At 37.3% G+C, this 15,839-nt stretch overlaps 1 protein-coding gene across 1 annotated transcript; it reads right to left on the bottom strand.

Annotated features, from left to right (window-relative positions):
* Positions 1–911: 911 nt before the first annotated feature.
* Positions 912–10,681, bottom strand: IL21 (interleukin 21). Its single transcript, XM_032858261.1, has 5 exons — positions 10,353–10,681; positions 10,209–10,244; positions 5,617–5,772; positions 3,737–3,814; positions 912–3,640 (listed from the first exon to the last, which is right to left on the bottom strand). Exons 1-5 carry the CDS (start codon positions 10,518–10,520, stop codon positions 3,617–3,619), a joined length of 462 nt encoding a protein of 153 aa, XP_032714152.1. The 5' UTR covers positions 10,521–10,681; the 3' UTR covers positions 912–3,616.
* Between the last annotated feature and the right edge of the window lie 5,158 nt (positions 10,682–15,839).

Below are 15,839 nucleotides of genomic sequence, written 5' to 3'. Positions count from 1 at the left end.
CTGTGGACTAGAATAGGTGGAGGCAGATACTGAAAGCAGATGACTGTTCAGAGCTAAGCATGAAGTGGGAAAGTAATTCTAGTAGCCAGATAGGGAAGTTTGAAAGTGTCCCCAAAGATGAGAGGCCAGCTTGTGTCCAAAGCCGGAATAGGGGACCAAGATTAGGACAGTTAGGTAGGGTGTTTGTAGGCAGCTACTTGAGAAGATTGCTGAGTCTGAAGTTCAAGGGATGGATCAGAGACCTAATTTCTGGAGTGGGGTGGGGGACAACAAAGGGGAATTAATAAACTGAGAGAGTGGGGAAGGGTAAAGTCTTGGCTATTGTGATGGGGTCTTGAGATAAAGGTGGTAGAAGTAAGGAAATTTGAGAACTAAGAGACTAGCAGGTGATGACTTTAGATACGTAAGGATATCATATAGAGAATAGTTTTAGGCAATAAAGTCTGACACATGGCTATGTGAATGGGATGATGACGGGATAAAAGATGTAGGTGTTTGGAACTGAGGTAGTCAAGGTTCTGGGAAGTTGTGGTATTGGTGGAATCATCCCCATGGGCACTGAAATTACCCAAGATAATGGCAGAAGCTGAATTCAAGGAAAGAACATGCCTAACTCCCCAGAAAAGATGAAGGAGTGATCAGGAGAGGACAATCATCAATAACAAGTAAGGATATAAGATATTCTGGTGGCCATCCAGAGATAGATGGCAGAGAAAAAAGCTATATGGAATAAATGCCAAAGCAGGAAAGAGTTTTAAATAAGAGTGTGCACATAACAAGCATTGGGAAGGATATCTTCAAGTCTTCCAGGACTTGCCATACATTTGGGAGAGTTGCAAAAGGAAGTGGTATCCTTAAGGTAGAGACAGGAGTCCAAGATTCCATTTCAACGAAGTATGTAAGGAGAGAAGATTGTCTTTGTAATATACATATGAAAACAATATGCTCCCAGAAACTGAGAATCACCTTTTATTTTCTACTTGGGCTATTGAATTAAGGTTTTCCAGGGAATCACAAAGACCGTTGTACTGACTGGGAAGTATTTAATATGATCAAGTCTTAAATAAGAAGCCATGAACATAAACATTTAAAACCAAATATATAATAAATAATTATTAAGTTATAAAGTACATAGTTTGCATTAAAACTAAATTCTCGGATGCAAATGTAAATACAACAGAGCAATAATATAGAATAATAATGCTACAATTTTATATGTGTCCAAAGAAGACACTTTCTGCTACAATAATAAAAATCATGATTGATTTTCCCTGAATTTCTGTGACTTACTGCAATGCTTTTCTGTCTTTCTTTTCTTCCTTCCTTCCTTTTGTTTGTTTGGAACATCTCTTTTGTTCCTGCATTGAGTGTTGTTACAAATGCTATTGAATTAGATTGTGTAACTGAACATAGATTCAGTTAAACTTTTACTCAAAAGTATGGTCAGATGTTCCCATAAGAGTATCCAGAATTTTAGAGACTCAAAAACACATAAAGCTCTAAAAAAAGGCAGAACAGACTTTAGAGATTCAGTCCAACACCCTCATTCTATAGAGAAGGAAATAGAAACCCCGAAAATTTAAGCAAGTGACCGCAATTTCACAGCCAGCAAAATTTAAGGCCTCCTGTATCACCAGCCATAGATGCAAATAATGTTTATAGGTAAGCTTTATATCCCTTTTGAGGGCTGGGTAAACCTTGAACACGGAGCATTGAAGATGGAGCTGTTCAAGTCTTACTTCTTCATCTTGTTTGTTCCAATGCAGTGCTTTTCTTGGGGTGTTGTTAGGATCTTTACCTGAGTCTTCAAACTCAGCTTAGTGAAGGCTCTTAACCAATACCCCATTAAATTATTTTTATTTCTAAGGTAGAATCTCTGGTCAAAGGATTAGAACAGAGATTTTTAACAGTAAACACACCAAAATAAATACATTATTTTAAATATAAAATCACAGTGTCAAAGAAGTCAACAACTATAAAGCCAGAAACAAGAAATACAGACTTCACCCTTTCCTAGTCAACTTTGTGGCCGCTTTCTACTTTTATCCCAGCAGTCTGGGCTGGCACCATTTGACACGTAGGCAGGCTCTCCATGCATGTTATCATTGTCATTGTTTACATGACCCCTCTGGAATAACATTTTAAAAATTTTAAAGCAGAATACCTTGTTTCTGATGTTACAACATTTCATTGAGAGTTGATGAAATCATTGATGGCTAATGTATCTTTCAGAACTTCAAATTTATCTGTTACTTGTTTTTAAAATACTTTTAAGTAGATAATTTTCTCTTCTCAGAACATACAGTGTTTCCCATCCCACATCCTCTTGCACATTCACAGCCATTTTAACAATAAGAGATTCTCAAATAGCTTATAATGTTCTGGCAAAAATTTTATTTTTCTAGAGTTTTTAACTTAATATTTAAATAAACTCTGCTGGAGTTGATATGAAATGGCAGTTAGAGCAGGTTTCTTATTTTTACTATCCATGGTTGAAAGTTTGGAATGTTTATGCAAGGTCTGTTTTCTATGAGGACAGAAGTCTTGGCCTCTTGATTTGTCTCTTGATTTTGATCTTATATAGATGATTGAATTTGTCTTATGCAAAGCATGTGAGCACAAGGTGTCTGTCACTTTAAAAAGGAGAAAGAGAAGAAAGGAAGAAAGAAAGGTGACAGACATTTGAAGTTACTAGCTCACTCCCATACAATCATTATAACAATTTGAGATGAGAGCTACAAGACTTTTCAAATGTATTTTGTTTCAGAAGACCACCTGATATATGCCCCTCTGTAGGTTTTAATTGCCATTTCCACAAGCTTAAAATGTTAGCTTATAAGGGCACTTGAACTGGGAAACGTACTATTAAACCCACTCAAAGAAAAAAAAGATTAAAGAGTGTATTCCATAAATACATTCATATCTATAGCATTTAAATATTTTTGATAAATCCCAATAAAGGAATAAGACTTTTTTGTAGCCATCTAGTAAAACTATCCCTTGGCACATAAATAAACTATATATTTATACATTAGATAGTCTGAGATAAAAAGTAAACTCTTCAGATTTACATTTCTAAACACTAGGTTTTCATTTCCTTAAAAGAATAAAGACCAACTTTTCATCTTGACTATATGCTTCTGTATTTCTCAGCTTGAATGAAGGTGTATAACTTTTAAGTTATGATCATGAGAGACCTCATTCTTGTGGTAATCAAGATCAAGGTAAATATAAGATCAGTAAGTTCCCAAATTACATTTTTGGCTAAAAATTTTAAGCTTCTCCTCCAATAAAGGAATATCATAGTTGGGTAATAATGTCAAGTAAAAACTTTAGAAACCATAGAAACCATAACACAGGAAATCAAACTCTAATTGAGTAGAAAACTTTTTCAAGTTGATCAAAACAAAGCATGTGGATCAAACTGAAATACTGCATTGTAATTGGGGGGAAATAATCCTGACTTTGAACACTTATCCAAGTCTTTCTCCCCATCACTAGTACGTTGTACTCCTCCATTTAGAAACCAAGAAGTGAGATTCACTACTGTGTTAGAGTATGTAATATAGTGTCCAGCTTCAAGTTAGATCCTCAGGAACCTCATATTCCATGTGTTCTAGGAGAGATGCTGATAAATCATCTGTGGAAATAATATACCATGAGTAACATAAACATAAGCAGCAATCTGGGTAGATAAATACGAAGTAGAAAATCAAACATAATTGCAGCTACATACCCTTTGGATGAGCGATTTCAGTCTTTCTAGGAATTCTTTGGGTGGTGTTTTCTCATAAGAATCACATGAGGGGCATGTCTAGAAATCAATGAAAAAAAAATATTCTCCTTTAAAACATTTTTCCTACTTAATAAAGTGTTCAGTTAAAATTATTTTTTCCAATTAGAAATATAAATCATGTTAACTGAAAAAAATTCAAGATGCACATAAAATTGTTCAGGAAAAAAACAATGGGAAAAATCACTTGTAATCCTGTCCTCAGAGATAACCATGCAATCTTTTGATGTATATCCTTCCAGTAATGGTTTTTACAGTTTGCTTTTATGTTTTTTAACTTGATGGTAATTTGCTTTATTTGTACTTAACATATCACAAGCATTTCCTGCATGTTAAATATTCTTCAAAAATATGATACATAATGGTTGCTTTGTATTCCAACATTGTATCAGACTATTACTATTTTTGGACACATAGATTGTTCTAACTTTTCACTATTACATACAATGCTGCAAGAACATTTCTGAATCATTTTATATGCATCTATTTTATTTGATAAAATTCTAGAAGTAGAATTACTAAATTAAAGGAATAAAAATTTTTCTCTTGATGTATGTTGTGAAAAAGGTTTACCTCTGTTCACGCAGACCATTCTTACTATTGTTGGGTATTATTAAAATTTTTAATTGGATAGAAGTAGGATTTCCTTAACTTGCACTTAGTTGATTATAGGGAGAGTGAACAAATTTCATATGTATATTACCCACTTACATATATATATATTTTAATTCTAGTTTTTTCTTCTTTATCCTTATTCTTTTTGAGAGCAAACACCAGGCCACTGCTTGATATTCAGCATCTCTAAGTCAGTTTGAGGTTGTGGTGAGAGCATTTGAATGAAAGTTAGGTGATAGAAGTTCTAGTTCTCATTCTACCACTTAGTATTTATGGGGCTTAGGATAATCACTTAACCTCTGTAGGTCTCATTTTCCCATCTACCAATTGAAGGTGTTTAACTAGATAGTTCTAAGCTCAATGCCAGCACTGCCATTTCATGAGTCTTTGTATTAGGTTGCAAACACCGGCTCAGCTCCTTTCTTTCCGGAAAAGTTTTAGAGGGATACTCTTCACATTGCAACCTGGCCAAGCAATTAAAGAAAATAAAAGCCATTAAGATTTCATTTTAATCACACGTGAAACTCCTTGGTGGAGAGAGAACTGATTAAAAATATTTTGGAGTAATTTATTTTATGTGTTTATCCACTGGTTTCTATTAATTCTTGAGTTAGTCATGAGAGTATCAACATTGCTTATGAGTTGACATAAGAAGAGATATACAAGTGTATACCTTGTAGGACCTCCTAAAACCAGGGACTATTAAAATTCTCCAGCCAAATAAGTCTATCTATTTAAATGTAGTATTGGTTCTATGATTGTACAGGACAATAATTTTTTTTAAGAGAAGGCAGCCAAGTTTGAGATTTTTCTTAGTCTTTTGTAGGCTATCTCCTTTCTTGTGCAAAAACTGGGATCTGTTAATAAGAATACAAGTTATATGTGACTTGAGAGAAATGAGAGAATAATATTTAACTAGTAAGTCACAATTGGATTCTCTACCTAGTGACTTCCTCACCTTGGGAAGTTACAGCAACTTCTTCTAACTACCAGGGACTTTTAGAAAATTCTAGAATTTCTGGGCACTTCTAAGTCTGTGGATTTGGAAGAGGTGACTCCGCTTCTCAAAATACACCATATATGATAACATGTAACTGGAAGGAAAGCACCAGAATCTCTGGCTACAAGTGTGTTTGTGTGTGTGTTATATCATGTAAGAGATATAGTTAATAAGTACAAATAAGATAGATAACAAATAACAATCTTACTGGTCTGTGTATCTGTCTTTTGTCTGCATTTGTGAGAGGTAGTTTCCTCTTCAGCTGTTTCGTTAATACTTTTATTTTCTGCTCATTGCCTCCTGTATTTGCTGCCTTTAGTTGGGCCATCTGAAAACATGAAAAAGCTGACCACTCACAATGTCTCTGAAAGAGAAATAATTTGTATATATGTTAACAAAACAAAAGTTATTCAGAAAGTAAAAATGATCTTCCCAATCCTCTTTTTCTACTTCTACTACAATGTATTAGATCACATTTATTTCAGCAGATGATGAGGAATAAGTTCACATCATACTTAATCTTTGATCTGAAGAGAAGGAGGCACCTGACATTTGAAATATCACCCCATATTAGGGAAGAGAGACCATAGTCCTGCCTCACAGTCAAGAGGGAAGAGCCTCACTTTTCCATAGCTCTTTATTCCTAATTCCATTTGAAGTCTGGGTGGTAGGCAGGATCTTCTTGTTTTGTGGGGGAGAGTTGGTTTGGTTTTGGAACAAGTTTTCTAAAAGTTACACTGTGCCTAGTTGCAGCTTTGGGTGAGATACACTGTAGTACAATTAACAATCAATTTTATTTTTTTTTTCTCTCTCTACAGTATACATGAGAGCATCTAATGGTGACCTGTCTCAAGCATCATCTGATCTTGTACAATACCTGGCATCATGTCTCATTGTTGGTGAATGTTCAATAAATAGGTGTGGAATTGACAAATGAAATAAATGAGTCAAAACCCCTACTTTGGGGAGAGGAAGTGGCTTTGACCTTTGACAGCCTATTCCATATCTAAGATTCATTACACCTGTGATATACTACACATGACTCTTCTAAAATCCTATTCACACTCTTGGATCAGTTAGAGTAGGATTCTGCCTGAATCAAGAAGTCAAGGAACAGAATTTGAGACTTGGCCAACCAATGGGAGGGAAGACCGCTCTTTAGAAACTAAGGGTAGTATCTCAAAGAATGGAGAAGTGGACAGAACGAGAGTCAAAACCTTGTCTCTTGGTTTAGTCAAATAAGTAGTGAGTAGTGAATAAGTCAAAAATCTTAAATATCAAACTAAAAATAAAATGGAGTTTATTGGAAGAACAAAATTTAAACTGACTTGTTGCAAACATTTTAATGCTCATCTAAGAACTTGTATCCAAGTTTCTTTTTTCTTTCAGCAAATGTATGTATAATATGCTCTTCAATCCCCAGCCCACCCTACCCTAGTTGCTGTATCCTCATTGCATTAATGTGTGTGGAAGTCACTGCCGTATAACCAGAAACCTCAGTCTCTCTCCGTCCCTACAAGGGCAGGCCAATATATAACAAACTTACCTGAGTCTTCTCATGGACAATCAGCTGAAAATAGCATCTGGCCTGCCTTGCATTTTCCAACCCATATGCTTACCCAGTATGAATGTTGATTAATAACATGCATCTTTAAGATACAACCCCATCAGGTTTGCTTTGCATACATAGCCACAAGCCGAAAACCAGCTTATCTGGTTTCCTTATATCAGAGCAGCTTGCCTCTCTCATAAGGGCAAGGTAATATCCTTTCCATATGTTTGCCAAAATGCTTATTTAATAGAAACTATTTATAAATGTTAATTATAGCACTTTTTTTTCCTTGAAAACCACATGTTCATGTTTGTTGAAGTTTTTTCTTTTCTCTTCTTTTTGACCACAACCGGCTTAACTTACTGGAAAAAAATAATATTCATATTTAAAGAGGTAAATTTTCCAGCTGAAACTGAAAACACTAACTGCTTCATCCGTGATGATCTGAAAAACCAGCATTTCTCACAGAAGCCCATTTTGCTGAGTTAACATTTACATATGTATGTTGAAAGAAAGTTATGTTCCAAAGAAGTAGAGCGGCCCTACCTAATGAACTCCCTTGATATTGCCAGGAATGGTCATGAACAGTGATGAAAGATTTTATACCTGAGAAAGATTTTCTGAAAACCTCTGAATGGCATCTGGATGCTGATGCACATACTGACAGGCTGTGCTGTCTCTCCTGCCCTTCCTTGTTCACCTGTGTCAATAAGCAGTGTGGTATGTTGCTTTGTGCTTTCTGCAAGCTGGAGAGTGGGCCTTGGCGATGTGTGGTCCAGGACAAAGAACTGCTGGATTTGGTTTTGGGTGCACATCAAAGGCAGCCTCAAAGACGAAAAGAAGTGGAGGAGCTGTCCTGCTAACTGCCTTAAGGATGTACTGAAAAGGGGCATGAAGAGATTAACCTTGCTACAGGGAGACTTGGGTGCTCTGTCACTCACAGGGTTTAAGAATGAACCCAAAATCATGCATAGCACCACCATCTGGGAGTATCACTGTTATTTTCCTTTGCTGTGCCTTGGTGGTAACAAACTATGAGGGCAAGACTGTGATTCCTTCATCCTCGAACCCATGATAACATGAAGAGTTATATGTCCTACATTAGTATTGCAGGACAGAGGGAGAAGCACGGATGTCGAAAGCAAGAGTAACGAGCAAAGAGAACAGTCAAGTGCTGCTTTTGCAAGAGAGCACATTTGGCTTTGTTGTTCTGCAACTGAGTGTTTGAAAATATGTATCTCCATATAGCTTATTGTAACCCCTCTCGCAGAAAGGCCTGGCCACTCACACTAGGAAGTCTTAGTGGAGATTACCTTAACCTACACACAAACTAGGTTTAGGGTTTCTCAGTAACAACACTATTGACATTTTGGGCTAGATAATTCTTTGTTTTCAGGACTGTCCTGTGCATTCTAGGATGTTTAGTAGCACCTTTGGCCGCTGACTACTAGATGCCAATAGAAACCAGTCCCCTACACGCAATCGTGACAACCAAAAATTTCTCCAAAGTCAGATGTTCTCAGGGGGTAAAGTCATTATCAGTTGAGGACCACTGGTTATGTAATTAGAAAGAAAGAGAATGATGCCTGGCAAAGCCAATTAGGGATTGGAGATAATCACTATTTGTAGCAATATTTACATGCAACATGTAAATGAATTTATTTTCCTTAAGCATTTTAATCTTTTCAAATCTCTTATAGACCCTGCTTTCATGCTAGCCCTGAAAAACTTGATATAAAGCTACTGTGGCCTTTAACTATTTTTTTTCTTCCTAAGTTTGCCTGCCAACATAGTTTAAAGATCTTAGTTACACCATTTCTTACTTATATCATAACCAGCATTGTTGGATAAGATTGTCAGATAGATACAGTGTCACCAAGAAAAAAAAATCTCATTATGATGTAAAACAAAAACAAAAAAATCTCTATCTTCAACAAAGCATAGATACTTAACAAAGGATGTGCCTACTGGATCAATTCAAGTTAGAAAATGGGAAATCTTCCCTATTTCTCATTTTGCAACTTATAGACAGGGCTGGTGCAAAAGGACTCTAACCACAGCAGTTAAATAAAATGCGTGAGATGCTAAAAATGCATATTTTGATAATTAGGTCATGATTAAGAATATTCTCACTTATTGGAAAAGTCTTTCCAATAAGCTGAATGTGCTACTTTCATTTTAGATGCTGCTTATTAGAAAAGGGCCTAGTAAATGAGAGTGGTTAGGTTTAGAGCTAGAGAGTGAATTTTAGAGCAAAGCAATAGTTGTGACTCATTCACTTTCTAAACTTTTACACATAGTCATTTACGATAATTGTTTTCTCTGCAATGTATCTTTATATGCTTCCCCTTTGTAGTGTCCTAATTACTGGTAGCACTTTTATTGTAACTCTAATTTATGCACTTAAAGGTCTGTGACAATGAAAACATCTCCCCAGTTGCATTTATCTCCTCAGGTTACCTGACGTGAAGACTAGAGCAAAGTTACAAAGGAAAAGATCAGCACGGAGCACTCTTGAACTATATCTTAGATGCTTTCTTCCTGGGACCTAATGGATTTAAATGGCTTAAGAGAATGGGATGAGTTTGTGAAAATAGTCCTTTTGAAGGACCTCTCCAAAGGCCAAAGACAAGACTCACTGAGGCCAAGGTATATGGGAATTATATTCTAAAGGACAACCCTGATTTCCATTCTACCATTTTTCCATGTTGTGCCTTCCCTTTCTTCCTTTCCTTTCCTCCTTTCCTTTTCTTTCTTCCTTCCTTCCTTTCTTTCTTTCTTTCTTTCTCTCTCTCTCTTTCTTTCTTTCTTTCTTTCTTTCTTTTTTTCATTAAAAGGTGAATTCTGCTTCTTCCAGTGTGTGTCTATATGTCTTAGATAGGTTTGCCAAGGAGGGTTGAATAAGTTTCACACACAAGGGCTCTTAAAATGTAGTTAGTTGGTTATTATTCAGAAACTGATCATAGTATAGTTTTGTTATTCTGTCACAACAATACTACTTGGAAGTACTCTTAGAGATATTTGGAGATTAAAAATATATTTTACAAGGTATGCAATGTTTTATTGGTTGGCTTGTTGGTAAACCAATGAATGTTTGATCAAAATAAAAATAACTGTTTTACTAACTATTAAAACCCCAAACTCATTAAAATTAAGTAGGTTCATAAATAATTATGTTAATGCCTTTCTTAATTGGATTTAAAAATTTGTACCACATATATTTCACAAATAAATTCAACTGGTCTTACCTTTACATCCTCTGGAGCTGGCAGAGATTCATTGTCCTAGAGCAAAAGAAAATTAGTTCTGGGTTATTTTTATAAGTCAAAGAGTTCCTTTTATATTAATTGGAGAATATTATTTGAATTTTGTTGTGACAAGTATGGCCTTACCAAGTCATTCAGATTATCTTTCAGCTGATCAACAATATCTATAAGTTGACGCAATCTAATCAAGTGGCGATCTTGCTCTTGGAAGCTTGATTTATGGGCCACTGTCCCCAAGAAGATGACCATCAGGCAGATGACTATCTTCTCCATGTTGCCAGCACTGGATCTCATAAGTGCCAGTAGAGCAAGACCTTGGTCTCAGTTTTCACTGCAGTTTGCCTGTGAACAGGTTGTCAGTAAAGCTACCTATTTATTCATCCTTCAGGGAGAGGTAAAGCCCTCCCATTGCAGCCTGGAAATCTTTGTAAAATGGATGAATGTGAGTAACTCTTTTTTCTTTTCCACTGGCTAGGTATACGTGTGCATGTGCTAATGCGTGGGGGCAGGGATTGATGGAGTCAACGAAATGTGCCCCATCTGCATCTTAGACAGGAAAAAGAGAAATGGGTGAATTCCAATTTTCAGCATGAATCAAGAAGCATGCATGGTAAACAGCAGGTACTACAAAACTTCAAAGAAGTAAACAAAACCACTTTGATCTCTCTTTCTTGGCCTCCCCTAGCATCTTACCTATTCCCTCAGCCAGTCATAAGGGCACTTCAATAATGAGTAAAGTGGCAACATGTGCTTTCTTGCAGGACTTATTAGAGTAATAATGATGACTTTTGACTGAAATCATCCAGTATTCCCTCATAAAAGTAGGAGAGGGGCTACATTTTAAGAAAGTTTAAATATCGGGGGTATTTTCCAAACTAGCAAGAATATTTTAGGATTTTAATGAGCTTAAAGTGTTTAAAGTAAGTTTTGCTTACAGTTCTTCCCAAGAACATCTTTAAAGAACTTTAATATTGGCTTCTAACATTTTACTTAACAATGTGGTTTTTAAATATGTCATAATTGATTCCAAGAGATTCTGAAGAAATTCATCCCATCTCCCAATCAGGATCTCACTCTACCTTCATTTAAAACAAAACAAAACAAAACAAAACCCTTTAATGTCCATCTCTTCCATATAATGCATCAATGAAATGTATGAAAGGTACTGATACTCATTCCTATCCAAACCAAAAATTTTTTCAGTAGCAAAATCAAAAATACCGATAAATGATTCTTTTTCTTTTGAGGTAGTGTTACTTATTTCTTTTAGATGTTAATTCCTCTGGGGATGAGCAGCACTATTCTAACTACAACCAGGTAGATGTTATAAAAGACTCAAAGTCCAGAAGTGGTTTTATTATCTTCCTCTCTGATGTTCTTCTGTCCCTACTGCTCTACCCATTTGAAAAAGTTAAATATAGCATTCTAACCAGAAATAGATTTGTACCACAGGCAGGTAGGTCTTACAAATTAAACTCTTGATTGTGGATTTACTCATTCATTTTTCATCTATTTCATTGCATGCCCTCACCCTACTCTTATGTTAGACTGTTACGTAGCCAACATGGAGTTTGTACTTTCTAAACTTTTACACACAGTCATTTACAATAATTGTTTTCTTTACATGTACTTGATTTGCTTGACTATGATTTTTTTTTTTTTTTATCATAGGATATCTATTCAGGGCTATTCAGGTTACTATATGATCAGGAGGTCCTGATCACTAAATAATCACTAAACTCTGTAGGGGAGGATTCTGGGTAAACCTATGAAGTACTGTGGACGAAGGATTGCCACTTGGCCCCTCAACATTGTCTGCATAGTCTTTGTACATGCTTTCCTTAGCTGCCCAAAGACATGTGAGACTCCTTGTAGATACTAACCACAGTGGCTAAGAACTCAATTTCTAAAGTAAAGTGCTTAAATTGAAATCCAGGCCTTAGCAATTAATAGTTCATCTGACCCCAGGTAGGTTAATGCAAAAGAAAGTTAAGTACAGACCTAATCATAGGGTTGCAATGAGGCTTAAATAGACATTCCAGGTAACAGGGCTGAATGCTGCACGTGATAAAAATCCCAGAAAGTAAAAAAAAAAAAAAAAAAAAAAAAAAAATCCCAGAAAGTTTGTATGTTGATTATGGATAAGGAAGAGCATGGCAGGTCAGTGATCAGCCAAAACACACAGGTGTGGCTGTGCTGGTTGTAAAATTGTCAAAAAAGCCTTTCGTACTGCTTAGAACCACTCCTCACAGCCCTGGAGTGCCTCCTCAATGTCCTACGTACCCCAGTCCTTCCCTGAGACCTCCCAGTCCTCACTACTCTACATCAATCTGTGTGCCAGGATCTCCAGGGTCCTGCTTCAGCACTATGACAAGACCTTTCTGAGAATCAGACACCCTGACTTAAGTGGCATATCAGTTGTAAAGCATTTTGAATATCACCGCTGGTGTGATGGGCTAATCCCTGGAAACTGTGAATAGGCTACCTTTATGAGTAACAAAAGGGACTTTGAAGATGCGATAAAATTAGGGGTCTTGAGATGTGAGAGTATCCCAGATTATTCAGGTGTGCCCAGTATAATCACGGGGGTCCTTATAAGAGGAAGGCACGAGGGTCAGGGTCAGAGAAGATGTGAGCACAGAAGCAGAAGTCAGGGTGATGGGGGCCTAGAAGCCAGGGAACACAGGCAGCCTTTAGAAGCTGGAAAAGGCAAGGAAAAAAATTCTTTCTTGGAGCCTCCAGGAGTGCAGCTCAGCAACACCTTGATTTTAGCCCCATAAAGCTCATTTTAGACTTCTGATCTCCAGAACTCTGAAATAATAAATTTGTGTTGTTTTAAGCCATTGATTCTGTGGCAATTTGTTACAGCAGCATTAGAAAAATATTACCATATGTATGGAGCCTTTACTCTTGGAAAAGAAGGTGGGAAAGAGAGGAGGGGCTAATGAGAGATCTGGACTTTGTTTGTTGGGCTTTTGGGGGGTGCATATAAAGGGAACAAGGAATGGTGGAGAAGAGGAAGTAAGATTAGTGTTGGCTGCCAGGTGGGGTGGGATGATAAGGATATAAATGTATAATGAGGATTTTCCAGGAAGTCTGGTGCATATTGTTACAAATTCTTCCCAGCACCAAGAAGGCTTTGCTCAGAATTAACAGTATGTTTCAAAGTTATGGAGCCAAGTTTGCATTTCACTAGAATTTATCACTAGTTGAGATGGAATTTAGGGTGGGAGTGAGGAAGCTCAGATTTAATTGAATTACATGTTACCTGCTTTGAGGTAACATTACGGATACTTTTATGGCATCATTCCATTGGGGTCTTAGTAGCTTTAAGTTATAATCACTTTTATAATCTAGATTTAGTCAGTTTTGCTATAATGCTCACGTGAAAAATGAAAATTTATTCCACTGATTAAATATACCAGGGAAACATCTGAGTATAACAAGAATTTTGTGTTTGCCTACATCTGATTTCATCTATCAGAAATGCTAAATGAATGCAGGAAACTGCCTCCAGCTGAACTGAGCTGTATAGGAATGCACAAAATGCACACACACCTCAAACATCCTCCAGCTGCCTCCGTTCATCAGGTGTATGAGGAGCCATACTCATCCACATCTGGGCTTGCAAGGTTCCGTCCTCGAAAACCCTCCGTTGACATTTCTCAATAGCTCACAAGCTGCGACAGTCACCTCCGCGAACAAACTTCAACCCATTTTCTAGGTAAAGTGCCATATTTATAGTAGTATCTATGTATTTCTTAACTATTTAACTTGTGTAAAACTGCTATATTTTTTATTAGGTTCCTACCATCTTTTTTAAGTGTCTCTGACAACATGTTTGGAGTACCGGGCCCCTAATCTCATTTTCCCCATAAGCTCTGTGGTGGTTGTTGTGCAATGTTGTGTAGTACAATGATTTTTAGGAAAGTATGTGTCACACTATAGCAGAACTGACTGTATTTTGTCTGGAAGTGGTCACATTTAAGCCTCAACAGCGACTAGTTCTATCCAGGTAAAGATCAAGACTAAGATAGAGAATTTATTCTTGAGCAGGGAGGAAAAAAGGGAGACGGTGGAGGGAGGGAGAATGGAAAACTAATTACTTTGTATTTTTACACGTTTCCCAACTGAGCTTGGGTATTTTAAAACCCTGGTGCCATTCCTTCCATGGCTCTCCCCCCATCAGCACAGGGAGTCTGTCTTGGCCTCTGTGGACCCCCTGAGACCACGTCAATGTGTTTCAGACATCCAGGAGCCTCCTGAAATCATTTGCAAAATTCGGAGTTCCTATTTGTGGTAAGAGGAAAACCTTACATTTCATCTGCCTCTCAGAGGAAATGTCAGCAACTGCTATTTTTATTTTCCAGGCTCCAGAGACTTCTTTGAGGGTCAGAGTAACCCATAATTCTTCTGCATATATACACCATTGTGTATAAGTACGGCAGCTTCAGACCTTGTATCCGGGAGAAGCTAAGGGTAGCAGTCCGGCTGAAAGGGGCGCTTGTGTAATAAGCACACTGCTTTTACTGAACTTTCATGTTTATTTGGTACCTTGCAGCAAGGTGGTGGTTTCTGCTGGAGGCATTCTTTCCAGGAATGTAACTCAGGTCATCACCATGAAAGCACGGAGCTCTTGTCACCCACAAAGGGGATTTGTGGACATATTTCAAGAATTTCTCTAATGGACTATGCTTGGAGACTACCTGGTCTGTGTAGGAATGAAGCCCTGGGAACCGAAGAAAGGCTTCCAGCTAGGGAGAACAGACTGACGGTGAGAGGAATAAAAGGAAGGGAAGAGTTGAAGTCTGAAAATGAATGCTGCTAGTTCATGGTTTTGCATGGGGAAAGCTGTACTGGAAACTATTTGGCTCAAGTCCCATGTCCTATCTTGCAGCTCTTCTTGTGGTCATCATCTGTCAAATACTTTCTGTTTTTCACTTTCTGTGTCCCCTCATGGATAGAATTAGATATTTTGCAGGGTGATCTCTGATAAAGAGGCCTCCACTGGTTCAATATTAAGTTATTATGATATGTACCACTGCTACCAACTAAAGGTATTCAGACAGATGGCTGGTCTCTAGAGAACTATGACACCCATCAGTGAGGCTAGAGATCAGTTGTCCTTCATTCCATCAACCAAATTCCACATCAGGAGATATGACAAGCCCCACCAACCTTATCTAGAATCCTTGTCTATGATCAAAGAAACACTATTCTCTCCTTCCTTAGAGTGATGAGTAGCTGTAAACATCTTGGCCCTGCAGCCCTTAATGCATGGTCATAAAAATTTAAAAATGTGATGTCGGTCTTTGCTGTGCCCTCTTTTTTAGGTATCTACTGAGCCCTTGTTAATCACCTGAATAGGAACTTCCCCCAACTTCCTCCCAAGGGTCAACAGTAGGACCTCGTAGAAAGGAGTCTGCAGAGTCATTTTGGACAGTTATTTCTGTTTCTAGGAATAAGGATCATTTTTGGAAAATTACTAGTTTTCATCTTTTTTTAAGATTGATTGATTGATTGATTGATTTGAAAGAGAGAGAGAGAGTAGGAAAGAGCACCAGCAGAAGTCAGGGGGGCACAGAGGGAGAGGGAGAGAGAATTTCAAGCAGA

Source organism: Lontra canadensis, unplaced genomic scaffold, assembly GCF_010015895.1.
Source record: "Lontra canadensis isolate GAN:19392208 unplaced genomic scaffold, GSC_riverotter_1.0 scaffold1, whole genome shotgun sequence".
NCBI classification, from domain to species: Eukaryota; Metazoa; Chordata; class Mammalia; order Carnivora; family Mustelidae; genus Lontra; species Lontra canadensis.
The sequence above is the reverse complement of the archived record's forward strand: the minus strand, read 5'-3'. Positions and strand labels throughout refer to the sequence as shown.

Coding starts and splice junctions, on each gene's coding strand:
- IL21 (XM_032858261.1), bottom strand. CDS start 10,520: ATGAGATCCAGTGCTGGCAACATGGAGAAGATAGTCATCTGCCTGATG. Junction 10,245..10,352: donor AAGATAATCTGAATGACTTG/GTAAGGCCATAC, acceptor CTTTTGCTCTAG/GACAATGAATCTCTGCCAGC. Junction 3,815..5,616: donor AAAGACAGATACACAGACCA/GTAAGATTGTTA, acceptor ATTGATTTCTAG/ACATGCCCCTCATGTGATTC.